Consider the following 25,853-nt stretch of genomic DNA (forward strand, 5'->3'; position numbering starts at 1 on the left):
CAAGCTACGGCATTTTCAGCAGAGAAAATTAAAAATTCGAGGCTGTCAATGTGTTTCACCGAACTGATCAACTACTCACAATTACCCAGACAGAAAAATCTACGGGATCTCGTCGCCTCAGCCGTTGAACCGCAGGTATTTCCTGTCTTACCGCCATAAATTCGACGTCCCGGATCCCCGGCGATTTCCGCGTCTACCGGGTGTCCAGGAAATCGGAATCCGGTCAGGGACGTGTAGCTTGGATCGAATTATTTTTAGTCGCGCGCTATTTTCAGTCACTGTGTCGAACGAAGTCGCTACGGAATCAGTGCGCGAGCAAACTTCGAGGAAGCGGCTCGTTTTCGCGCAATTATCCGCGAGAAAACCGTGCTCTTCGCGGAAGCATGCTCGAACGTGGCTGAAACCAATTAAAAATTCTAGTATTTTCACCTGATCCATCAATTTTCGTTGTGAAGCATGCGATCATCTCCGCGAAGACCTAAAAAAAGAATTAATTACTTCTGGAAACTTTCGGAGAGACCCAGCTCGATAAATGGACAGAGCAAGTTAGCTTCTGCTTGATTGACTTTTGTTTGATTTTTCAGCAGTTTTAGAACGTTCCGATTGTTTTCGTAGGTATTTGTTTGAACCTGTCGAGTGCGCGAAAAGATGAAGAAAGAGGACGACGGTTTCTCCGAGCTCGGAACTTCTTTCATATTCCAGAAGAGTTAATCTAGAAGAAAGTTAATCCGGGAGAGTTAATGTAAGAGTGTTAATCTCTTCGAAGAAAGTTGTTACTTATAGTATTGGATTTTTCGACGGTTCTTTAATATCTCGTTCGTTTAGCTAAGTGTTTCTACGTGTTCCCGGGATTATCGATGTTTAGAGACGGAAAGTAGGAGGATGATAATCGCTGAAACTTCGTGACCGCTTTTAAATCGGTAATAACGGTGGTGAAGTCAACTTGTTGTTTGAACTTCGATCTTCCGGTGATTCTTTCACTTTTCTTCTTCTTGTTCGAGCGTCTTTATATTTAATGACGCCTCGAGATTTTCAATCTTGCCGGCTTAATGAGCAAGCTCAGCATTTAATTTGAACTTTCTCACACTCTTGCGTCAATTAAATATCTCAAGAACGAGAAGTGAGATTATAGGCGCACACACGCATGTACGTGTACATACTTTCATTCATAGAACCAGCTGTAACTCCACTTGAAGAATACTCACGAGCGAGGTGAAACTCATTCAAGAATCTCATTCAGTGTTTAAACAGCTAATCGAGCAGTGGTACGCAGCCAGAAGTAATTATTAATCGGATCTTAGTGCGAAATGAAAATTCTGCTAGATATTCATTTCAAGGGAATGGACATTTTTTGTGGGGTTGCAAAATTGATTATTTTTTAATTTGATAATATTCTAAGGAAAACGAACTCAAAGTTGGCTATTTTATGTAAATGAGAAAAAAGTGTTTGCTTGTCTTATGGCAATATCCAAAATTTAATAAACTTGCTATTCTCCAGCACAGACGATAAAGAATTTTTAAAAAGAAATTGAGCTGAAACACACGAACAACCAATAACTTTTGCATTCAGGAGAAAACCCTACCATTCAGCACACGGGAAGAAAGTGCATACCTCGAAGTAAGATCTACGACTTGTATGCGGTTCCTTGCGAATTCAGCTGCCCGGGTGGACAATTTGCAACCTAGAACTGAAACAAACGGACAAATAGCTTCTACGGGCACTATACAACGTACGAAACCAAGAAAATATTCTATCATTGAACACAGTGAAATAAAGTGCGACGCTGGAAGCAAGATCTACGATTTTTGCACACGGATCTTTGCGAATTCAGCTGGCTTGGATGGACAGTTCACTATGTGGAGCTCGAACACGCAGCTTCTGTATTTATTATCATTCGCCTCAACCAAGAAAATACTGAATCATTTAGCACAGTGAAAGAAAGCGCGAGTTTCTGAACAAAATCCACTACTGGCACAGAGTTTCTTGCGAATTCAGCTGACCAGGTGGACAATTTGCAGCACAGAGCAAAACTACGCGAACAACTAGCTTCTGCATGTATTATCATTCGCCTCAGCCAAGAAAATACTCAATCCTTTAGCATAGTGCAAGAAATTGCGACTCTTGGAGGAAGATCCACTACTGGCACACAGTTGCTCGCGAATTCAGCTGACCAGGTAGACAATTTGCAGCACAGAGCTGAGGCACATGAACAATTAGTAGCTTTTGCATTTGGTACTCGAGAACATACCCAATCATTGTCAAATACCCAATGAGAGTGCGTCGCTTGAAGGAGAATCTACTACTGGCACACCTTTCCTGGCAAATTTAGCTGACCAGGTAGACAATTTGCAGCACAGAGCAAAACCACGTGGCCAACTAGCTTCTGCATGTATTATCATTCGCGTCAACCAAGAAAATATTCGATCATTTAGCACAGTGCAAGAAAGTGCGACTCTATGAAGAAGATCCACTACTGGCACACAGTTGCTCGCGAATTCAGCTGACCAGGTAGACAATTTGCAGCACAGAGCTGAGGCACATGAACAATTAGTAGCTTTTGCATTTGGTGCTCAAGAAAATACCCAATGAGAGTACATCGCTTGAAGAAGAATCTACTACTGGCACACCTTTCCGTGCGAATTTAGCTGACCAGGTGGATAATTCGCAGCACAGAGCAAAACCACGCGACCAACTAGCTTCTGCATGTATTATCATTCGCGTCAACCAAAGAAATACTCAATCATTTAACACAGTGCAACAAAGTGCGACTCTTGGAGGAAGATCCACTACTGGCACACAGTTGCTCGCGAGTTCGGACACGTGCGAGTGACCGGCACGAGATGTTGATCTACCGGGTCGAGCGTGGGCGTGTTCGAACCGGGCCGAGGTGTGAAGCACGTGGTAACACGTGCCCGTAGCTCGGGGCATGTCTCGTCGGCCGGTGTCGAATCGGTCGGGGACGCCCCCGCCTTGTCTATGTTTAGAGACGGTCTGTGGGCCACGGGGGAAATCTCGTTTCGGAAATGTCGCGGCCCGGCACGGAACAATCGATCTCGAACGGCGGTACCGGAAGCTGTTGCCGGCTATATAGTAGAGGAAGGGTTGAGGAACTAGCGAAGAAAACCCGGACCTCCCCGGAGTCGCCTGCCGTACGAATGGCGGATAAGAAGTTTTCGGGCCGCGGTTCTCCAGTCGGAATTCTTGATTCGACGCGGGGCCGAGCGGTCGTAAACGGTTCGACAATAGATTTCGTTAAGCTATACTTCCGATCCCGTGACGGAGTCGATACCAGAGCACCTCTGGCCGCGATAGTATCCGAGGAAAGGCAGAAAGGACCGCGATACCGAGACGTTTCCCATTAAAACGCGCCACTGTAATTTTCGATCGGGGACGGGTCACGGGTCACCGGTCACCTTATAATCTGACTCCGTTACCCCTATCCTCTCTTCTTGCCTTTCGTCCTGCTCCTTTTTAGCATTCCACCCTCTCTTCCCATTCATTTATCCCCCCCCTCGGAGGATCAAGGATGTTCCTCCTGGAAAGAGAGGAACAGCCAGAGGATAAGAGAGAAAGAGAGGCTTTATCTCGTTGATAAGAGAAAACTAGTCTGAATTGTGTAGCTGGACGGGATGAAGTTATCGGTGCTCGGGTTACGTCAGGTAAGGCTTTCGGCAAATCTGAAATTCTGGAATTCACTTGATTCTTTAAGCTGGCCATTGTTTGCGAGTGTGTGCGTGTATGCTTGGAGGTTGGGTTTCTCTTTTCTCATGACGCTACTGAAATTCTTTCTGCCAGCTTTAACCCCCGGGATCGTCGTGTACTTTCCGTGGATTAGAGTGAACGCAACCCTTCGTGACGGAATTTTCTTTGCTTGGGATTTTTCTGTTGCGAAATGCTTTTGACGCTTGTAGCCGAGTTCGTAATGGATTGGATTGAATAACTTCAGAATTAATCTGTAACACGATTGGCTAACGATGAATGTTTAAAAACACTGTTGTACTAGTTCCAATCTTATTTTCTCCTCGTTTAATAGCGAACGTCCTCCTCGCGCAAGGAAAACTCGATTTCCCTACTTGGGTGTTCGGAACCGCGTCGTCCAAAGTACATTTTCCTCGGAAATCGCATCGTCGTGGTTTTTCAAGGAAGAAGCGTTACACTCTCCGTTTATTTGTACACGCGAAACCACGTTACCGCGAATTTCGTCGGCCAGGAGCGTTGTAACCGATCGTCTTCCGAAAACTTTCATGTTTTCGAGAGCCATCGTATTTTCGGTGATTTTATTCATGTTCGAACAACCATGACAACGTAGCAGTTCGGCTGCTTTCATGGCACGATCGTCCGACGCGTCTGATCATGACCAGTCCATTCTACTTCTCGGCGAATCCTGGGAAACGGTCACCGAATTATCAACGGAGAAAATGTTTTTACGTATTTCTGCAAGTAGATCGTACTACTAATTATGCGACACCCTGTATATCGGGAGGGTTCTACACGTGTATTTACGTGGGTGCGTCGAGGGTCACGGCCTGGAAATTTCACGGGGCTTAAATTTTGCATGGAGAACCCTCGCGTGTCGCCATTAGACCGACAGGGGTCTGTTTGTTACGCATGAAACTTTCGAATTGCGTTTCTTCCCGTGGGCGCCGCCGTGTCACGCGTCTCGCAAAATTTACGCCAACCTCCCGCGGGTGAGATTCGCAAACCCGGAACGGGAATCGGTAGTTTTGCAATTAACCCCTTCGCGTTCTCCGACCGGCCGTCTCGTAAACTGATTTTTTTATTCCTGTTCACGGACCAGCTGTCCCACGAGCTTCGTTCCGTCGGGACGTGTTTCTGCTAATATAATTAATTCTTTATCTACTCAGCGTTTACTTTAAAAATGGACTGTAAAAACGGTGAACAATTGTTTCACAAAAAGTGAGGACAGGACTGAGATTCTCCAGGGAATCGTGTCCCTGCCTCTCTATTGGTACACCGCCCCCATTGACGTTCTTGTAACGAGGTACAGCTTTTCTGTCGCTGTTGCCCAGCCGCTTGTGCCAATAAAATTATAACATCTAGAAGAACAATAAATCTCCGGGAGAGTAGCAATTTTCGTGTGCCTAATTGGTTCATTCTAACTCTGGTACCGCGTAGATAAAATTATAAAGCAGGGACCAAAAATAACAGTGATTCTAAGATTTTCTACGATAAAAATCATTAATCGAAAGTTGATTATTATTGAAATTTAAGATAATGTACACAGAAGATGAAGGAAAAAATTCGAAGAACAAAATGATTAAAAAATATCGATTTTTATACTTTTTGGTTACAAATAACAGTTATTAGTGTAAATTGGTTCCTTCTCGATAACTGTTATCGATGAAGAAAAACTGTTTCGATCGCTCATGACAGTTATCGATGGTCGAATTTCTTTTCACTTGTTCATGACAGTTATCGGTGATCGAATTGAGAAAATTCATTTTGGTTATTTATTTAATTATGGAGCTACTATTACTATTACATTATTGAATAATTGGGTTACTCTTTTTCGGATGGAGCAAACCTGTGAAATTCATTGAGAAGGTTTCGTACTACAAGACGAATAAACAGACCATAAGAATAACACAAAATCTGTTTGTTTGTTACATTAAATCTTGATTGTAGCAATTAATTTTACGAATAAAAAATTTATGCAATAATTAGTTGTCTACCATTTGAAAGTTGTACTATTTAATAATAACTATTAGAAATTTCCTTCATCAATAACTGTTATGAGAGACCAAAATGAACTTCTCCCATCGATAACTGTTATGAGCGATCGAAATAAATTTTTCTCATTAATAACTGTTATAAATAGACCTCGGATCTTTATGCAAAATAAAAAATGTTTGCATTGATTGCAGGACACAGGAGCCAAATAAAAATTGCATTCTTCTGTTAATTATCCTATTCAGCTGAAACTAATACATTAATGTCCTTAAATATTTTTAATATGTCCACAACTTTAAATTGTATGTACCTATTTTTGCCATAAACGCATAAAATCCGCAGACTAGTTATAAGTAATCGAAATGAATTTCTCTCAACGATAACATTTACCAACAAGAGAACAAATTTTCGGTTACTTATAATCCTTATCTGTAACCAATGCGATTCTAGTCGATTACTTTTTTCTGTTTGCTTATAACAGTTATCGTCCCTGTTATAAAGACCAATTGAATAATTGTGCGAAAGTGAGAACAAAACTGAATCGTGTCCCTGCCTCTCTACAGGTACAGGTCCGCCCCCATCGACGTTCTCGTAACGAGGTACATCTTTCCTGTCACTATTGCCCAGCCACGTGTGTCTCAATAAAATTATGACATCTAGACAAAAATTCTCCAATAAATATTACGGCAAGTTACAACTTTCGTGTGCCTAATTGCTTCATTCTAACTCGCAAAGGTCAGTGAATAATTTCGACAAAGTGGGAACAAACCAGAAACTGTGAAACAATTTATCGACGTTCGTGACGTGTCGATAAAATAGCAACAACGACACCAGTGAACAGATATATATGTCGCTGAACAGCGTCCCGGAATAGAGAAAATGGATTTTCGTTGCGTCGGGACAAGTTCGGTTTTGGAGTGTGAAACATCGTCGAGTTGAGGGGTCCGTGTGAAACCGCGGTATATCTCGGAGTCCTCGGATGCTGGATAAAAGATGGAAGGGGATCGACCGACGTATTCGTCGTCGAGCAAAAGCTGGCAACGTGGAAGTTATCGCGGCCGTGTCGGAAGACGGAAAAAACGAAGACGGAAGCCGTGGGGCGAGAGGATCGCGGACTGGACCAGGGCTCTGATAACCTTTCTCTTCAGCAACGTTGGGATAGTGTGTCTGGTGGTCGGATATACTATAGCCGGTGCTTTCCTCTTCACCCACATCGAGGGCAGGAACAGCCTGGACATCGCCGGCGACGTGATCAGGCTGAGAAACATGACAGCTGCGAACCTCTGGGAGCTTACCTCCAAGGTGACGAGTTTCTTCTTTCACGTAGCTTGCTCTTTACGACGCTCTCCCCTCCATCTCCCTCGCCGCACTGGACATCCGATACTAACCGTTTCATTAGTAGCTGGCACTTTTCTTATCTGGATTAATGTTTACCTACTTTCTCACATTTTTATCTAATCTTCTGCGCGACGTTTCTTACTTCTGGGGATCTCGTTTCGATTCATTCGACGGTTTCTATTCTGAACGCGACTACCGGAGTCTTCCTGCGAAATCAAGATTGCCTTGAATTGCAATAAACTCGAGTGAAAAAAAAATTAAACCGACTTCGAACAAACGCACTAAAAAGTATAAAATAATCTCCATTTAATTTATGTGAATACACACGAACTTAAATACAATACAATCTTTTCGGAGGCGGCGCAAAATTGAAAATTTTCGACACTGGAAATTACAAAATCAGCAACATCTGTCATTTGGAAAATTTTTAATTTTTGCGCCGCCTCCGATAAGATTGTATTGTATTTAAGTTCGTGTGTATTCACATAAATTAAATGGAAACTGTTTTATACTTTTTAGTGCGTTTTTTCGCAGTCGGTTTACTTTTTTTTATTTTAAAATTTTTTTTATTTCACACTTTTTATCTCTGTCAGCCGTCACATTCCAACTCGTAATTTATAAATATCTGAAAGCCGCAATCGGTAATTGCTGTTACTGTTCCTAATATCTAACATTCAGCGGAGTTCACAACGGTATCACCACCCTACATTTTCGCAAATAAAATCGTAATTAATTTAAAAAATGTAAAATTTTTTTGCACGGCGGACCATCCCGTGAACATACTCTACAAGATGCAAAAGGTTTCGTTCCGATTGGTCCATCCATCTCTGCGTAATCGGTGAACATACATAGAAAAAGAAGCGAAAAAAGGCACAAACAGAATAATACAGATCGAATTGAGTAACCTCCTTCTTTTTCGAAGTCGGTTAAAAAAGAAAGTTATTTTCTTTTTCCCAAATAAAAAGATTCTTCGGCCACAGATAAAATACACCCGGTTTTCTCAGAAAATAGGAACGAAACTTGCGAGACAATGTTCAATAGAAAAACAGAAATGCAAACGACCGATTAATGCAGAATGATGTAACGTGTCCCAACATTTTCTTTCGAGGACTTCCGGCGACAGGTAGAAACATGGCGTCGCATTACGCATGTAAAGAAAAATGTCCGCAAGGGTGTCGCCAATCCGAAAGGAAAGAATGATAATAATTCTTCCCCTTTTCTTCCGCAGTGTATCTTCAGTTACTTTTCATTTGAAAAATTCCGGATATGTAACTAGTTCACTGTTCTCTATGGAAATATTAGAAAAAGGACCATTTCCACTTTGAAAAAGTTAGATAGTTAGTTAGATAGATCAGTTAGATCACAGTTAGATGGATCAAATAAATTTTGTTTCGTAGATTAAATTCGGAAGACAAAGAAACACGCTCTTCCATTTCCGATTAAGAGGACCGAGCAAAATTTCGATTGAATGAGTTTTCTCCGAAGTCCCAACGAGTCCGGACTCGAAATCATGAAACGAGGAGGGGGTGGAATTGAAGTTGCCGAAGTCTAATCGCGACTAGGATGGCTGGCATTAACGTTCGTTCGAATCTTTACACAGGAGAACGTGTTCTCGGAGCGAATATGGAAGACGAAAGTCCGAGCAATCCTCGAGAACTATCAGAGGAAAATGGTCACGGCCATAAAGAACGGCTACGACGGAGCAGATGAGAACAAGAGATGGAGCTTCGCCGGGGCCTTCCTCTATTCCCTCACAGTAATCACTACGATCGGTGAGTTTGCCTTCGCTCTGTTCATTTTGAACCGAGGATCATTCACAACGAATCTCTCTCTTCCCCCACCCCTCTCCCTCTCACATTCTCCCTTTCTCTCTCTCGTCGTTACCTTACCGTCGAACATCTCCGAGAAGAAAATTAGAATCAATGCTTCAAACGTTACGAAGTCCCAGCGAGAGAATTAGGGACATTCGGGAACTTATGGGGTCGGTGAGGCAGCCATTTCTCTTGCAGCCCATATTCCAGCAGAATTATCGAAAAGGTAATAGTTGACAGGAATTATAATTTCGCCCCCCCCCCCCCCGATTATTTCCCCAAAAGATTTATTTATTCGAACGTATACGCGCTGCTTCCGATTTATTAACACCATCGCAACTATATTGACTGTGTGAATACATATTTTATTTTTAATTTAAAATATGTATTGTTACGACACGAATATGCTGTTTTGTGATTGGATATTTCGCCGTTATCGCGGATACGGAATGTATGACGGTTTTAATTTTAAGCATTCTAAAACATATTCTGTGTTAAGCTCATTACGAGCTTCGCTCGAGTTTAAAAATTCGCGCGAGCTTGACGCGGAAAATTTTCCGGGAAAAAGCGATTAAACTTGTTAATATGTTTATATGATCCATGTATCAGTATGTTTTATATACAGTGGTTCGATGGGAAAGACATTTTATGTCATGTTTCAGATACTTTAATATTCCACTCGTTGGCAAATTGTTCAATGTGTCATCAAGGGAACATTGACAAAGAGAATTTTAAAAATACTTTTTGAAAACCACGCTTATAGTAAAATGGACTAAAAAGGAGAAAATAATTTTTTGCCTGGTTCACCATAAAATACCGAATCCAGATAAACGATTAATAATATTTTTCCCCAAAATTTTAAGGGATTTGTTCAAAATTTCTTCTGTCATAAAATTAGTGTCGGAATAGATAGAAAAATTTAATATCAATTTAAATAAAATCATGACATTAGCGACCATGAATAAAAGCTTGGAACGCCCACGAAGATTACGTCAATTGTGATTTTATTTAAATTGATATTAAATTTTTCTATCTATTCCGACTCTAATTTTATGACGGAAGAAATGTTGAACTAATCGCTTAAAATTTTAGGGAAATATATTATTAATCGTTTAACTAAATTCGATATTTTATGGAGAACGAGGCAAAATATTATTTTCTCTTTTTTAGTGCATTTTAATATAAGCGTGGTTTTTAAAAAGTTTTTTTTATATATTTTACTTTCTATTTTTATTGTCATCGGAATTGGACTATGGGAAGAGGTTTAAAATTCGTTTACAAGATCTGACGCATACAACAACAACACAGAAGTTAATATAAGCGTGGTAAAAAAAGATGGAATAGAAATATTCTCAATAATTACTTAGCAATTACAATTACTTTTTGAAATCCTCTTCCGATGCAATCAAATCGTCAGAAATAACACACAATCGGTCAAGCACTTCTCGAAGAGAGTCTGAACGTTTTAATTTCCGTGTCGAGAGCATTGCAGTTAAAGATCGAACTGTTTTATGATAACGATGTACGTATAATTGTCCCTCGTTAATATAATGAATCCGTGAAATCTTTAGTCGGATCATCCGCTGGACAGTGCTAATGACGCCGCGCGCATTTCAAAATGGTAGCAATTAAAATGCGATGGAATCCCGACGAAATTGATCAAGGACAGCATCCTCGAAGCGACATTAGAACACTATCTTTTAACTTGTTTTTCATTGTTTAATCGCGCCGTTCAAGTTAAAAAAAAAATCAGTGATTGACTGGAAAATTCTGTTATTTTATGAACAATCAAAATATTCTATACCCATTGGTCCGGACCATAACTATATTCATACTGTATCGAAAAAATATTTGGCGATCAGGATAATTCCGGAAGCTTAATTACGTATTTTCTGGGCGCATGTTTTCGATATCGGGACCAGAACGTATCTGTATCAGGCCTGGGAAATTACTTTCGCGCAGGGACGACGGCCGACAAGCTGCGCGAATCATACGCGGGGGAGTTCGTTAGGCCGGAAATTAATTAACGGCCGAGCTGAGCCCGCCGATCGGCCCCCGACCTCCTGAGACTGACGAAGCTACTCCGAAGTACGTTGATCTTAATCGATCTTCCGATTGACACGCTGTATCGGCGCCGATTAATTAATCCACTACCCCTGGCCGTCGTCGTTCGGCGCAGTCAGAGATCGAAATGTTGTTAGGACCCGTGGAATAGAAATCGGTCACGTTTATCGGATACGGCCGGAAAATGAATCGCTTTCCTGTCCTGTCGATGATTTATGTCAAAATAAAACGTATATACTCGAGGGGTGAGACCATTTTGTTCCTTTTTAATTTACTACGTTGACTGATGGAGTGATGTCCATTAAAATCTTCTGAAATCGAAGTAATTTATCTAGGTGCACCAGCCAAGTTCTCGCACTATCTACCTCCTTTTACACGAAACAACTTAGCCGTTTTTTAGAGGCTTATAACTCGGCACTCGAGACAAATGGAGAGATGTAATTTCGTACACTTGTTAAATGCTATCATGTCTCAGTATTGACAAAACATTAATCTTCCAACATTAGTAGGTTCCGAGATATAGGACCACAAAAATCGTTAAAGTCACTGACCGACTGACTGACAGGTCATCAAAACCTTTTGGGTACTTCCCATTGACCTACAAGCTTGAAATTTGGTACATAGGTCCACCATAACAAACACTCAAAGGAATAATTATTAAAGTTTGAAATTTTACACCTTAAAGGATGTGACCTTTCACCTTTCGAATTAGAAGGGGTAGAACTAGTCACTTCCTTAGAAATAAACTTCATTTCCCCAACTTGGGTTCGTTCAAATTTGTCAACGAACTTTGTACAACACAAGTGATGTATCAAGCCAAAACACAAGCTTGTTTTGGCGAGATTTGTTGAATAAAGAGAGTGAGATGAGAACAAGATGAGTTTTAATGAGCTAGCGATATTCACGTGTAGAGAATCCGTGAATCCAGAGATCGAATCTTTTTGTCTTACTCGCGAAAACCGGTCAAGGGACGCGCGACGTTTCCCGTTAGCGAGAGCGAGAACGATTGACGCTCGAGATCGGTGTCGAACAGCTGGCAGTTTACCGTCACCGTCGAACTAGTGATTGGCAGATCGATAAAGCGATCAGCCAATAGGAATCCCCTTTTGATGGGGTCGATAATCGATCCTGGTAGCGTTCTTTTAAACTAATTTTTACACACGATTTTTTCAGTATTGCAAGAGGTATTTCTAAGCTAACGAACTTGGCCGTATTTTGTTTGATCTCGCAACTTTTTACGGCCATAGGAACTTGGCTCCTGTTTACAGGATGTTTTTGTTGGAATGTAATTAAACACGGAGAAGAATCTTTCAAATTTAACATATGATTCGATGAAAAATTAAAAGTACTTTGTGTGGCTGGTTTGACAGTCTGCGAAATAACAATAAATCTCAGAGTGAGATTAACATGGGAAACAATGGAACCGAGTACATACGAATATTCAGGAAGATCGAGGTAGATCCAGTAGAAACCAATCGAACAATCGGTACAGATGTTCATTGTGAACAAGTAGACTGATTGAAGTCAGCATTGGAAACGAAACGGTCAGCTTTGCCCGTCAGGGCGGAATCACACACGGCAGAGCGGACGTTGCAGATTCTGGAGGAATTTGCTCGGCAAAGGATGATTCTGGGGTCTAAGGTAATGTTTAAATTGGTTGAAACGTTGATGGCAAGGCCTACCATTCCCAGCAGCGTTTTAAACGTTTTAAAAATATAAATTGATAACTTCAGTAACTTCCTAAAATATGTAAAATTTCTCTAAAAATAAGTTTGTCCAGTTTTTGCACGAGGTTCACAGTGAAGATCTTTCACTTTTTTATAATAAAATCATGAACAGTTGGTTTCGTGAATAACTCGGGAATCAATGAAAATTCGTGCAACACCTGTCACGAGGAAAAGAACGGTGATCGGTGGAAGCTTAACGTCCTTGAGAAAGGCGGTCAACGACGCTGAATCGGAAATTAATTGACTCATATTCCCAGCGACCTCGCAAGATCATCGAGCGAAGGTCTCTATCGCAGGAATCGATTTTCTTCTAGCGCGACTTGTTACAGGCTGCTCCGAAATTAATTTATACCGTTTCATTCACCGGACCATCTTAATTTAATAGTTAGCAGGAAGCAGGAAATATTTTAGCACCGGAAAGAAATGTTTCACATATTCTAATTTCTCGAAAATAATCTGCGAAAATGAGGATTTATTTAACCACGCGGTGAAAACTAAACACGTTGCACAATTAGATAGCGGAAACGAGGAAATATGTAATTTTACGGCTCTTTTGTTCAAAAATGATATAATGTTCTCGCGGCAACGGTCGCTAATTTGGACGCCATTTTCAAAAGCTGCAAACACCTTTCTTTCGACGTGAACAGAAAATGTAGGACACGCAAATATAAATAAAAAACTATCACCGTTTCATGAAGAGACTGGACTCGAGATTTTATGCTTTTATTTAATGATGCAGATTTACTTTTACTGTGTAAAAATTCAGAAATTGATACAGGACAAAAATTGTGTTAATAAATAACAAAAATACCCAGTATATATATACCCTGTATATAACTAAATTCATAGAAACAGAGAGAATCATAAATAACAGAAGAATTGTAGAATTACAATCGCCAACTAATTGTAAAAAGAAGGCAGATCAAAACGAGCTTCCGTTAACACTTTACCTACCGGAAGTCTATTAATAGGATTTTCAATAATTATGCTGTACCAAAAGAACGCATAGAAATTTTCTTTTACAATTATAATCTTAAATAAAAGTACTTGATGACGTTATTGACGGTGACTTGTTAGTTCACAATAAAAATTGCTGTCACTGTTGAAAGGGTTCCATTAAAAAGTGTTTAACCATGAAACACAGATTTTTAAAAATTATGCAATAATCACCGGTCGTTACTGTGTTAACATTTGTTTATCCGTGTGCCCACATACGTTAATAAAGCCGCTTTTCCTTACAATACATTAACAAATTGAGTATAAAAGCACGTGCCTCGCGTGGTCACCGCTCAGAATAAATTCCGACAAAGTCCGAGTCGTGCGATCGGAACAGCCTTCGATTTTTGACAAAAGTAGCCATGAATTGCGAGGCGATCGTAACAATTGAATTTGTTAATAAACGACGTCGATCACCGGTCGTGATCTTGGAGCGTTTCCGCCGACAGGGCCGGGTTGGCAGCAATTCAGTTCGAATGATAGGTCCGACGACGTAACTTCGCCGAGTTTAACGGGGCTCTGTGTACCCAAATGATCGGCCGATATGCAATTTGTGCAACGAGCAACAAACTCGTAAGTAAACTCCGGCAAAATCTCTCGTGCAAACCGGCTGCCATCCCCATGCACCGTCCCTCCTCGTCCCCGCAAAACCCTCCTCGAACTCGTTATCGATCTCGTCTCGGGAATTCTACCAACAATCGGACATACCCTCCGCCACACGGCTTTCCCGAATAATTAACGCGTTGTCTGCTAACAGAATTACGCTTGATTGGCCGCCGAGATACATCCCGTATATGGCATTATCTCTATCCGCCGGCACTCGAAAAATGAATCGGAAACGCGAAGTAAACGACCACATTGTTCCGCTGTTCCGTAATACCGATCCATTACCGGTCGCGCATTTAGGGGAACATCGCGGATAGACAAAGCACGTCGAAATCAAACCGATGCCGATTTTGTTTCAATACTTGCCCCACAATGCCCAAGCTCGAAAAACAATTCCGGATAACATGTCAATGGAAATGCCTTTCTTCAACGCCATTGTTGCGCGACTCTTTCGACGACCATTCCACTCGAACACACTCTGCCCTACATTTTTGCCTCGTTAATGGGTTTTATTCGGAACATCGGTATTAATTATTTTCCGATTTTTTCTCCAATTTTGATGATCGTTATGAAATTTCCTCTCGACTGTAACAAGACTGCGGGATCTTCGTGGCGAAATGAAAATTAGAAAATTTTCTTCTGCGTGATCTGCGAAGTAATTTAAACATCGGAGCGCGCAAGTTCTTGTTGGAGATGATCCGCGCTAACGTCCTTAAAACCGTGGCCTCGAATTTAGGAAACTTTTTCCCAGTGAGAGCGGAGGATAAACAATTCCGGGCAATTTTCTTGTGTCAATGGTTGCTTTGGGGGCGGTAGTTAGGGACAGAGGCCGCAGAGGGTTAGGGATTTAGGGTAGAGAGATCGCGTGTGTCCTCACCCCGCGAGGTCTCGTTCCGGGGAGGACACCGGCGAATAAAAATTCCGTTGTAACATCCTTTCTTTCTCTGTCCTTCTTTTTTTTTTATCGTTACACCAGCGTCGCTCGATATTTCTTTTTTAGACAATGGCGCGGGGGCCGGCACGGAGGGAGATAGAGGGAATTAACGACGCGAACTTTTGGCACTTTAGAGGGGGCGTGCGGTGGCGATCGTTTAATTAATTCCAGGGGTCTCTCGTGGCCCCCTCCTTGCGTCCCTCGCTCGTGTTTCACCCGGTTCTAGCCCCCCACCCCATCATCCACTACTCCCCCCCCCTTTTTCTCGCCCCTGCTCGTTCGAGACGAGACCCTGCTATCCACTTTATCTCGACCGTGATTACAGACCAGCAGCATCAGCCTAAAAGGGTCGGCTAGTCGACAGCCAGATCGATTCACGGTGCCGACCCTTGCGACTCCACCACGATAACCGCCGGGGAACGCGTCAAAATTCGGCACCACGCGAATAACCCGAAGTAGAGCGGGTATTCAGCGATTTTCGGCACGATTTCTTTTCCGAGGGAACCCCAACAGAGCGATTTGCTGCGATCTCCTCCATCGTGAAACTCGAATTTGCCGGAGGCACTTCTATCTATTATCGTTGCAGCCCCTCTCCAGTAGTTACTTAAAATGGACCTGACAATATTTTAACTTGACAATTTTGCATGCGTTCCACAATATGTTCACACAATAGTCTCTGTAAAATTAACCTTCTCGTTCTAACGTTCGATGAACCCTATTAAGCCTGTCGTTTTAAAATCACATTACTTGTTACTTCATCTAAATGTGCTCGAATATCGGTAACACGGCCGCCATATTGGAAAGACCCGGCAGGTATAACGAAGCCCCCGGTAACCCGTTTACACGTGCAATTAGCAATTCCGGTTATGATAACCGGGTTCTTAATAATTCGTTCAGCAACGTTTTGAATTTAATTAAACAAACGTTGCTGAATGATCCATGTCTTGAGACTTCGTCGTTTTTTATCGGGAATATTGAACATATAATTATTGTGGCTTGCTAACCATTCATTTAAACAACTGTAACTCCCATACGTAAACATTTACTTTCTAATCAGTAGACTGCGGATCTGTGTGCAAAATAAAAATTGTCTGGAGCGATTGCAAGAAATAGAAAAAAACGTGGTAAAATAGATTGAATGTTATTTCTTCCCTGAATGATTTTGATAGATATTGACATCTTCAATTTTTAAAATTTTCCAACAGTTTCGAATTTCATCTACTCCATTTTCCTATAAACGCATAGAGACCCGCCGTCTACTAATCAGACATTTTTAAACATCCCGCAGTTCCCGAATTCGCTCGGTACAATTTCGGATATTGAATTCTCTGGAATCGGTGTCGTCTATTTATTATAGCTGGCTTACCACTCTTTCCAACAATGACACGGAAAGTAACTAACGATTGCGCAAACAAAGTTCATCGACGAGTGCGATCGTGGTCGCCGCACATTTGGTCGATCAAGCGGATAACGCGATTACGGTCGTTCGTCCGCAGCCGAACGGTTAAACGGAATTGAAAAGCATTGTATGTGTGCGTGTAAACGTTTACAATCGTTTGTAAACGAAAAAAAAGAAGGAAAAAATATCCGTTTAGCCGGCCTCTCCGTGAATGGATGTATCAACGCGCGAACGTTTGATCGAGCAAAACCTATGCGAAGCGTGCCGCCGCGGATCTCTAATAATGATCAGCGGGAATGTTTATTTTACCGAGCGTAATAAACTTTCGTCTACATATCAATTAGTAATCTCGATTGCGAGCTTGTGCTCTCATCCCTCGATATCCTATGAAAATGGCAATTCGCTATTAACGAACGTAAACGAATATCCAATTAGATCACCCATTTTTTGCTTGATCTATTATCGTCTCATTGCACCGATTGTTTTCTTTACAATGATTACATTTTTAAAGCATGGAATTAAAATTTTCGTGAAGGAGTTAATTAAAAAGAAAAACTTTTTACAAACCACGCTTATATTAAAATGCACTAAAAAGGAGAAAATCATTTTATTTCCTGGTTCTCCACAAAATACCGAATCCAGTTAAATTAATAATATTCTTCCTCAAAATTTTAAGCGATTAGTTCATTTCTTCTGTTATAAAATTAGTGGCGGAATAGATAGAAAAATTTAATATAAATTTAAATAAAATCATGACATTAGTGACTATAAAAATAAATATATATTATATATAAATTATAGTCGCTAATGTCATGATTTCATTAAAATTTATATGAAATTTTTCTACCTATTCAGTCACTAAATTTATAACAGAAGAAATTTTGAACTAATCGCTTAAAATTTTGGGGAAAAATATTATTGATCATTTAACTGGATACGGTATTTTAAAAAATGATTCTCTCCTTTTTAGTGCATTTTAATATGTATAAGCGTGGTTTTTAAGAAGTTTTTTTTTTATAGATGCAAACATACATGGTTTTTAGTATTTGTTTAGAAGAAATATATAGATTTCTCCTTTTTGCCACGCGATTGAAAAAAAAATTGTAATTACTATTAACAATTTGTCCAGATGTCTACTTTCAGATCGATCCAACATAACAAACGAAGCGCATAAATAATTTCCTCGGCGAGTATAAACGCGAGAGCGGGGTAACGCCATTTATCCTGATAGAGCAATGATCCCGCAAAGAAAATGGGATCCCATAGGGATCATCAGGTAGGAAGGACGTAAATAGTCGGCGGAAGGAATAGGACGATCGGTTGATAATTAATCAGCAGTCGTTCAGACTCGGAGTACACCGGTTCTCCGCGATTATTAATAAATTACAGACAAATAAAGCGGGCCAGCCGCGAATTATCGAGCGTGCCCGTGATTAATCTTGATAATTGATTGGCCCACGGCGAAATTGCCGGGTATAACGAGCCCGTCCCTGGCCTACCAAGGGATATCGGTTCCGGTACTTTTGGTTGATCGCCAATAATTCCTTGGCAACGAGTTGCCCTGCTACTAATGTCCTCGATCCGTCAACAAGTATCACGGGACTCGACGCTGATTACCAAGGATCGTCGATGATTTATGCGGTCTAGAGATGGCTCGAACCATTCAGACTGTGTGCACTGACTGAAACCTGACTGAAACCTGTCCGTTTGATTTTACCTTTCGCCCCTTTGCCTTGATAACCCCTGCCGTGAATGTTAAACTTTCGAGCTTCTGTCAGCGATAATAACATCTTCGTTTAACGCTTCATTCGCGTTAATTCACGTCAAGTCGATCGCGAACTTTCAAAGAAAAGAAACACCCGCAATACAAAATCTCGCCGACAAAATCTCTTGATTAGACTTCGCAAAAAATATTTGTATACTCTTTAAACAATGCAGAAAAAATCCACAATGAAGGGTTTTTGATCTTCAATTTTCTTTTCAAAAATACCACGTTTCTAAAACGAACTAAAATGTATAAAATAATTTTTCCTAGCCTCATACAGATTCTGTATCTCCTTATACAGTTCACTGAATAGTATAAAACTCGTGTATTCCATTTAACAATTTTACTAAGTAAAAATAAAAGGTTTCTAAGAATGTTGTTTTTTAACAATTTTGATGAGTTAGAGTACGATTCACCTATCTTTACTTCAAAATAGACGAAACCGCCCCCAGAGGGTGAACGCACAATTTTTAAGCAGTTTATTGCGATCATCGTGTGGGATAAAATAATTTTCGATATATTTTATGAAATTGGCTCTCTGCTCGGAGGCAAACCGAAAATTTTTAGACTTTTTCTCGGCGTGTGCGTGCAAACGGAAACATCGATACCGCGGGGCGTGCCCCCACCCTCTCCGCGAGCCAATAAAAACGCGCTCGAATTATTTTCGAACTGGCCAACGCATTATAATTTATCGACTTCACGGAACGATGATTTATTCAATGCGGTTATTCATCGGCAGTGATTTTTCGGGCTTTGTGGGAGTGGTGGGGGGGGGGGGCGGTGGAGAAAAAATATTGCGGGGGTGCGGCAGCGCACGGTCTGGTTCGTGCCCCATTCGCTCGTCGCCATTTTTCGGACGAGCTATGATTGACTATCAAGCGGATCGATCCGGTCACGAAGGCCTCGGAAACTTCTGACACTGCCAGTTGTTTTATTTTTTTGCTCGCCGGGGATTATTATTAGGCGAATAATCGTTCGTGCCTGGTGTTGCCGAAGTTGCGAGCTCAGTTTCAGAAGTATTATATCTATGTACAGGATCTTTTGATCGAAGAACGGCAATAAAATTATACAATTTTTTAATATTTCGCACACAATGATGTACAGGGTGTATAAAAAATTATCCATTCTAGGGGTGAATCTACTGAGACAGAATATAAGTTCGTGCCCGATTTGAAAATAAAGTTCAATGGTTAAATCTTAAAGATTTGGTTAAAGATGGGTTAAATTAAAATTGAAAAATGGTTAAATTTTCTACAGTTAGAAAAGAATAGTGACTACATATGTATAATTGATTAATAAAGTTGTATTCTTCGAAATTAAACCATCGAACTTTATTTTCAAATCTGGCACGAACTTATGCAATCATCTAATATTAATGTATAGGTACTTACAAATGTTTCAGAATCTTCTGTTCCTCCGTTTGATCCACAGCACACTGCCATTCACGCGAATCAGAGAACACCACACTTCTAGAGAATCATTGAACACTACACGACACACCTTCCGAAATCGTGACAACAAACAAGAAGAAGTTGCGCCGACCACGATCAAAATAGTACTGCGATTGTCACCCCGGTTTTTTTGTCACCTTGCTTAAGGGTGGATTCACTTACTAAATGGGCCTTAGGTAGAGGAGGGGGAAGTTGTCAATGAAATTCCTTTTGGTATTTTCTTCGGTCGCCAATGGTGTGATTTGTAAGTGTATGTCCGCTCGTCGCTTCGACGGGTCTGTCACACGTGCTGTTCATATGTCGGGATTGAAGTTGCCGGAACGCGGTGGTTGTAAAATAATCGGCCGGTTCCGAACCGATTCGCATGCGTTTTTTGCTTGCTATAACGTCCTTCACAGGTGACAACCACAGAACTATTTTGATCGAGGTCGGAGTAACTTCTTCCCGTTTACTGTCACGATATCGTAAAGCGTGTTGTGTAGTGTTCAGTGATTCTGTAGAGAAGTGTGGTGTTCTGTGCTTCATTGTTAGTAAGACGTGTTCTCGAAAATGGCAGTGTCCTGTTGATCCAACGGAGGAACAGAAGATTCTGAAACATTTGTATTTTATAATGTAGGATTAATATTCTTATGCGTAACAATGAACATGAGGTATTCTTTCACATTTTGCAACTTCAAATTTATGAATCGAATGGACAGGGAGACGATCACCTTTTTGGTACGGGCCTGTCGACGAATGTCCCTTTAAATTTCGTTTGTCTCGAGGCACGCACACAATTATTGTTCTGTCTCATCGACACGGTTGGGTGGACTGTATTAATAGGTTTTGTCTATATGTATAATTCTTCAAAATCAAATTTCGCGACATGTGGTTGATTCCAAACTTTTTCTCTTCTCGATGAGTAGAAGGCATTGATGTAAAAACAAACTTTGACAACTATTTTCTTCGTTGTAAACAATCTTGCGGCAAGTTTCTTTTCCAAATGTCCACCGATCCAGAGGTGTAGATTCACCCCTAGGACGGATGACCCTTACTTTTTATACGTCCTGTATCTTTTAAACAGATTTTCAAAATCGTTTAATATTGCTTACGTCTACCTGAATGTGATGCCCCCACCAAACGAGTATTTCCATCAGTGAACAATACGTGGTCCGGTGAAAAAAACCCAATTAAAAATCGAAACATTGAAAGCATGCATTTATGCATTGTATGTGGTAACACATGATGCACACGCATGCATAAATGCAACTTCGACATGAATTGTATACAGTTTTATGAATTTTGAAAACCGAAAGCTGAATTATTAAAAAAAGGTTCGTTCTTGCGAAAAGCATCAAAATGAAATTTGGTTTAAACATGAATCAATTCCTGATCTCCATTTTATCCCAGAAAACATGGTCACCATATTCAGGAGATTTTTCATTGGATACGTAAAATGAATATACCATTTACTATTTAATTAGTTGTTTGTTTATGGGACTAGCTAATAGGAATAGTCATCTGCGTCTGGACGAACACAGCAAGTCCCACGTTTATTAATTGCAACCGCGATGATTTAAAAATAACAGTTGTGATGGTTGGTGGTGGGACGAAGGGGGTGAAGGGAAACGAACACGTCCATTCAGCGGGCAGGGGTGGATTTTTAATGCATCAAGTGCTCCCGCGAATTCGGAGAGCGCATTTGCGTCGCGCAAAATACGCGCGCAGGGTTTTGCCAGATCCGACCGTGCCGCGTCGACGAACGATTCATCTTTACGATGTCGCGCGGTTTATTGCCATTGTTCTCGGCGAAACCGCGACAACCAGTCCACGTTTTCGGTCCGACGAGAGATTTCCCTCTCCTCCCGTTATCCCTCGAAACCCTGTTTTGTTCTCGCTCCCTCCCAAAAAGGTGATTTGCATTTCCGCGGGGGCCAGCACAGGAAAAGCCGAGCCTTACTAAAGCGCGGCTATGAAAAATAGAATATCATTGTTTTTTCGATTGCTTTTACGAGAAGAGGAAACGTCCCGTCGAGAAGACAACCCTCACGCCGTCACTTTCGAAAATTTCTATTCGGACTTTTATCATCGGAACTACGTCGTCGCTGCTTTATGCAAATTCGCAATTTTCGTTCCAGTTGAATTTCGCCGGCGCTGCCGCGATGAAATTTGATTTTACGATGCAAAAATATAAACGAAACCGTATTCAACTGCAATTTAGTCGGCGTTTGTACTCATTACAAGACAAAGGAAAAATGTATTTTCGAACCCAGCCGCTTAATCACAATTAAGTTGCGTTGTTGTAGCTGTATAGCCGGCGAAAAACGTTTCCATTTCGAAATTTTACGAACAGAATGGGGCTGAATATTCATTTATCCAGGAGAAATGTAGTTCGTGTATATTGTAGTACGTTGCAAAAAATACTGACTCAATGATAGAAATAAAAGAATAATAAAAAACGAAAAGGTTATCATTGTTTCCGTCACACTTCTGCAGCGGTGAAGAATAAATTTTTACATCTATCGAGGCCGTACGGTGGTTGTGTCGGCAAGTATTTTAATCGAAAATTCTAGAAGGCAGATGACGAAGACGCAGCACAGGCTGAAGACTATAAAAAAGAAATTCTCGATAGCACGGTGCCCCGGTATTAATTACTCAATCGACTATAAGTTTCCGTCGAGCGTTCCTTCGCGGACGATTTCCGATGCTCGACGGTCGACGATCATAAAGATCGAGAACTCAAAAGTTTTTCCAATACGGCGGAAAATTATCGTCCAGCGTGAAGATCTCCTCAAAGAAGGTTTTCACGGCGGGACAAGTGTCATTTCGTACGGTTATGGCCCGCATTCATCGGTTCCCCGCGGAGAACGATGCCGAATACCGTTGCCCATTAAAATTATTTACAACCTCCAGTTCCGCTCGTATTTGAATTTCAAACTGCGTCCAGATTGCGGCCGCTCGAGTGTCGATTCGTTTTTAATACTCACCGGAAACTCTTCCGAGGTGATACAAAGGATAGGATAGTGGTCGTCCCTAGAGCATTCTTATCGCGGAACGCTTCTCGAAGCGATATCAAAGGATATTTCCACGTCTGACAATGTCTTTCCGATGGTCTTAGCTATCTTCGGAAAGCTACCCACTGAAACTGCTTGGGAATATTGAATCTAGCAATTGCTGGATGATGAGAACTTTTGTTTCCAAAATGGAATTTTTTAAACCGGGAATTATATTGCAGACATCAATTTCTACAAATTAGAAAACGATCTCTTACCGCTGACGGAGATGTTAGTGTACTTCAAACAAGATTATTTAACATTAAAGATTGCAGAAATACTATACGCTGTCTCGTTAAAATGCTTCGCAGGTTTTATGATTATCAGGTTTCTAGAGTAATGTGTTTCTGCTTTTCTTTCAATTTTCCACAAAAATTCCACAGAAATAAACATGTGAGCCACGAAAGTATTCGAACGACCTTTAATACAGTATTTTTTATAATCAATTAGAACCATTGGCTTACGAAATGATATGCAAAATACATTTTCCAAAAATTATAATTTACGAAGTTACATGCAAAAGTAGAAAAGACATTTTTTAATACTTTTTTATTTGGGCCCTTAATGAAAATTTAAAATATATGTTTTGTAGATCTATGTTAGTTATACACATGCCAAAAATTTCATCGAAATCGGTTGTCGTGTTGTCGAAAAAGTCGTGTGAAACTACGATATTCACCGTTTTTAACCGCTTGTAACTCGTGTGTGTGTCAATCGAGTTCGATGAAATTTTTGGAATGTTTATAACTAACACAGATCTACAAAACATATGTATATTTTAAATTTTCATTGAGGGGGCGCAAATAAAAAAGTTTTAATAAATGTCTTTTTCATTTTTGCATGTAAACTTAGAAATTGTAATTTATGGAAAACGTATTTTGCAATATCATTTCATGAGAACATAAACAATTATAAAAAAGTTATTCTGTTTTGAAGGGCGTTCGAATACTTTCGTGGCTCACATGTTTATTTATGTGAAATTTTTGTGGGAAATTGAAAGAAAAACAGGAACACATTACTCTAGAAACCTGATAATCATAAAACCTGCGAAGCATTTTAACGTGACAGCGTATAGTAATTCCGCCATTTTTTAATGTTTCGAAACTAGCTCTTGGAAAATTTAAAACAGTCTGACGAGATTATAATCTTGTTTGAAGTACACTAACATCTTCGACAGCGGTAAGAGATTGTTTTCCAATTTGTAAAAATTGATGTCTGCAATGTTGTGCCTCCGTATCTGCTGTCGCGATCGAGGGAGTTATCTAATCGAATATCGATACTATCGGACAGGTTACGGGAACATTTGCCCGAAGACGAAATGGGGGAAAGTGGTGACCATCGTATACGCCATAATAGGTATGCCACTTTTCTTGCTGTACCTGAGCAACATCGGCGATATTCTTGCGAAGAGCTTCAAATGGACCTACGCCCGCTGCTGCCTCTGCAGGTGAGTGTCTTCTTCTTATTCCGACTATTTCTGTAAACTTAACTTGAACGAGCCATTACGACGATTTTCGACTGCCAGTCACCGCTGAAGCAATTTCCGAAACATTTGGAGTAAAAGGAATCGTTTTTTTAAGGTGCCGGAGGAAGCCGAGGGAATTGACAGTGAGGGGAGTGCAGCGCGATGGCGTCGACATTAGGAAAAATCATTGGCAGGTAAGTCTCTTTCCAAAATAAAAATGTTTCTCTCCTTTTTCATTTTATCTAGAGAACAGAATCAAAAAGAATGTTGGATCATTTTTCTAAATACAGTGAGTGTAAAAGGTATTCGCACGCCATTTAAAATAGAATATCTTTTTTATAATTCTACCAAACGACCTGATTTTTTTTATAATCGATTAGAACCATTGGTTTACGAAATTATATGCAAAAAAGATTTTCCAAAAATTGTAATTTACAAGGTTACATGCGAAAATAAAAAAGACATTTTTTAAAACCTTTTTATTTGGGCCATTAATGAAAATTTAAAGTATATGTTTTGTAGATCTAATAAACATATATTTTAAATTTTCATTAAGGGCTCAAATACAAAGTTTTAAAAAATGCCTTTGTTTATTTTATATTTTTTGCATATTATTGTATAATATATATTATATTATTATATATATTAAACTAATGCTTCAATTGAATGAACCTCTAATTTTATTTATAAAATGTGAATTATTGAACACAATTGATGCTGATCATTTAAATTGCCTACAGAAATATGTTTCATCATTTTGCCATTGGTACGTTACCCTTAACACGGAAGAACTATTGTGGAAGTCTAAAGACTCAATTTCGATCTTTTGTGTCCGATAGTTGCCCTCCCTATAGTTTGACAATTATACAGTACTGATTACAATTGTTCGGTGAACAGATGGTTAATATGCACGGAAGAGAGATAGATGCGACGAGTATGGACAAAGAAAGTTTAGAGAGCAGCGAGGGGACGAAAGAGGGTGATGGGAACGACGATGACGATGATGAAAGCAGCAGCTACGATCCTCAGCGCGTCACGGTGCCTTTGACTCTATGCGTCGCCATTATGGTCGGGTTAGTATTAACAATATTCAGGTTCCATATCCGAAAAATCTTGCTGCGGGGAAATGCGAGAAATATCTCGGCTAAAAATTGCGATCCAATTTAATTCCAAAAATTAATATTCCTCATTCCTTTCAAATTATGCAGTATCAACAGAAGTCCTGAAAAATCTTTCTCTTAAATTGGATTACGTTCCTGATGGTAGCCTGTTAATTCATGGGGGAAAATTACCTTTGGAATAATTTTGTAAAAAGTGCCCTGCTCTCTGAATGACAAAGTTTAATCTTTCTAATAAATGCATGAACGTTATCAATCGAATTAAAATGTAACTTGCGGTTGTGTAATTCTTCGCGAATATTTGTCGTTAACATCGTCCGGGTCGGCGAACGTAAAACTAATTCGGAGTGTAGCAACTAGGCCGCTTAAGTTCCAGCCGAAAGCACGGAATTATTTAGCGTGAATCGAACGGGCAGAATTTCCGGTTCTAAAAGTTCGCCGTTCCGTACGACTTT

General features: G+C 40.4%; 1 protein-coding gene across 1 annotated transcript in view; it reads left to right on the forward strand.

Moving 5' to 3' along the window:
• The first annotated feature begins 293 nt into the window (after positions 1-293).
• Positions 294-25,853, forward strand: part of LOC143215697 (TWiK family of potassium channels protein 18) — a 35,369-nt gene continuing 9,809 nt past the window's right edge. Inside the window, exons 1-6 of the mRNA XM_076438042.1 lie at positions 294-3,660; positions 6,256-6,994; positions 8,631-8,802; positions 24,106-24,262; positions 24,396-24,474; positions 25,178-25,353. Coding sequence (XP_076294157.1) covers positions 6,686-6,994; positions 8,631-8,802; positions 24,106-24,262; positions 24,396-24,474; positions 25,178-25,353 — 893 coding nt within the window. The 5' untranslated portion in view covers positions 294-3,660; positions 6,256-6,685. The remainder of the gene's footprint in view (positions 3,661-6,255; positions 6,995-8,630; positions 8,803-24,105; positions 24,263-24,395; positions 24,475-25,177; positions 25,354-25,853) is intronic.

Source organism: Lasioglossum baleicum, chromosome 14 (genome assembly GCF_051020765.1).
Source record: "Lasioglossum baleicum chromosome 14, iyLasBale1, whole genome shotgun sequence".
Taxonomy (NCBI): Eukaryota; Metazoa; Arthropoda; class Insecta; order Hymenoptera; family Halictidae; genus Lasioglossum; species Lasioglossum baleicum.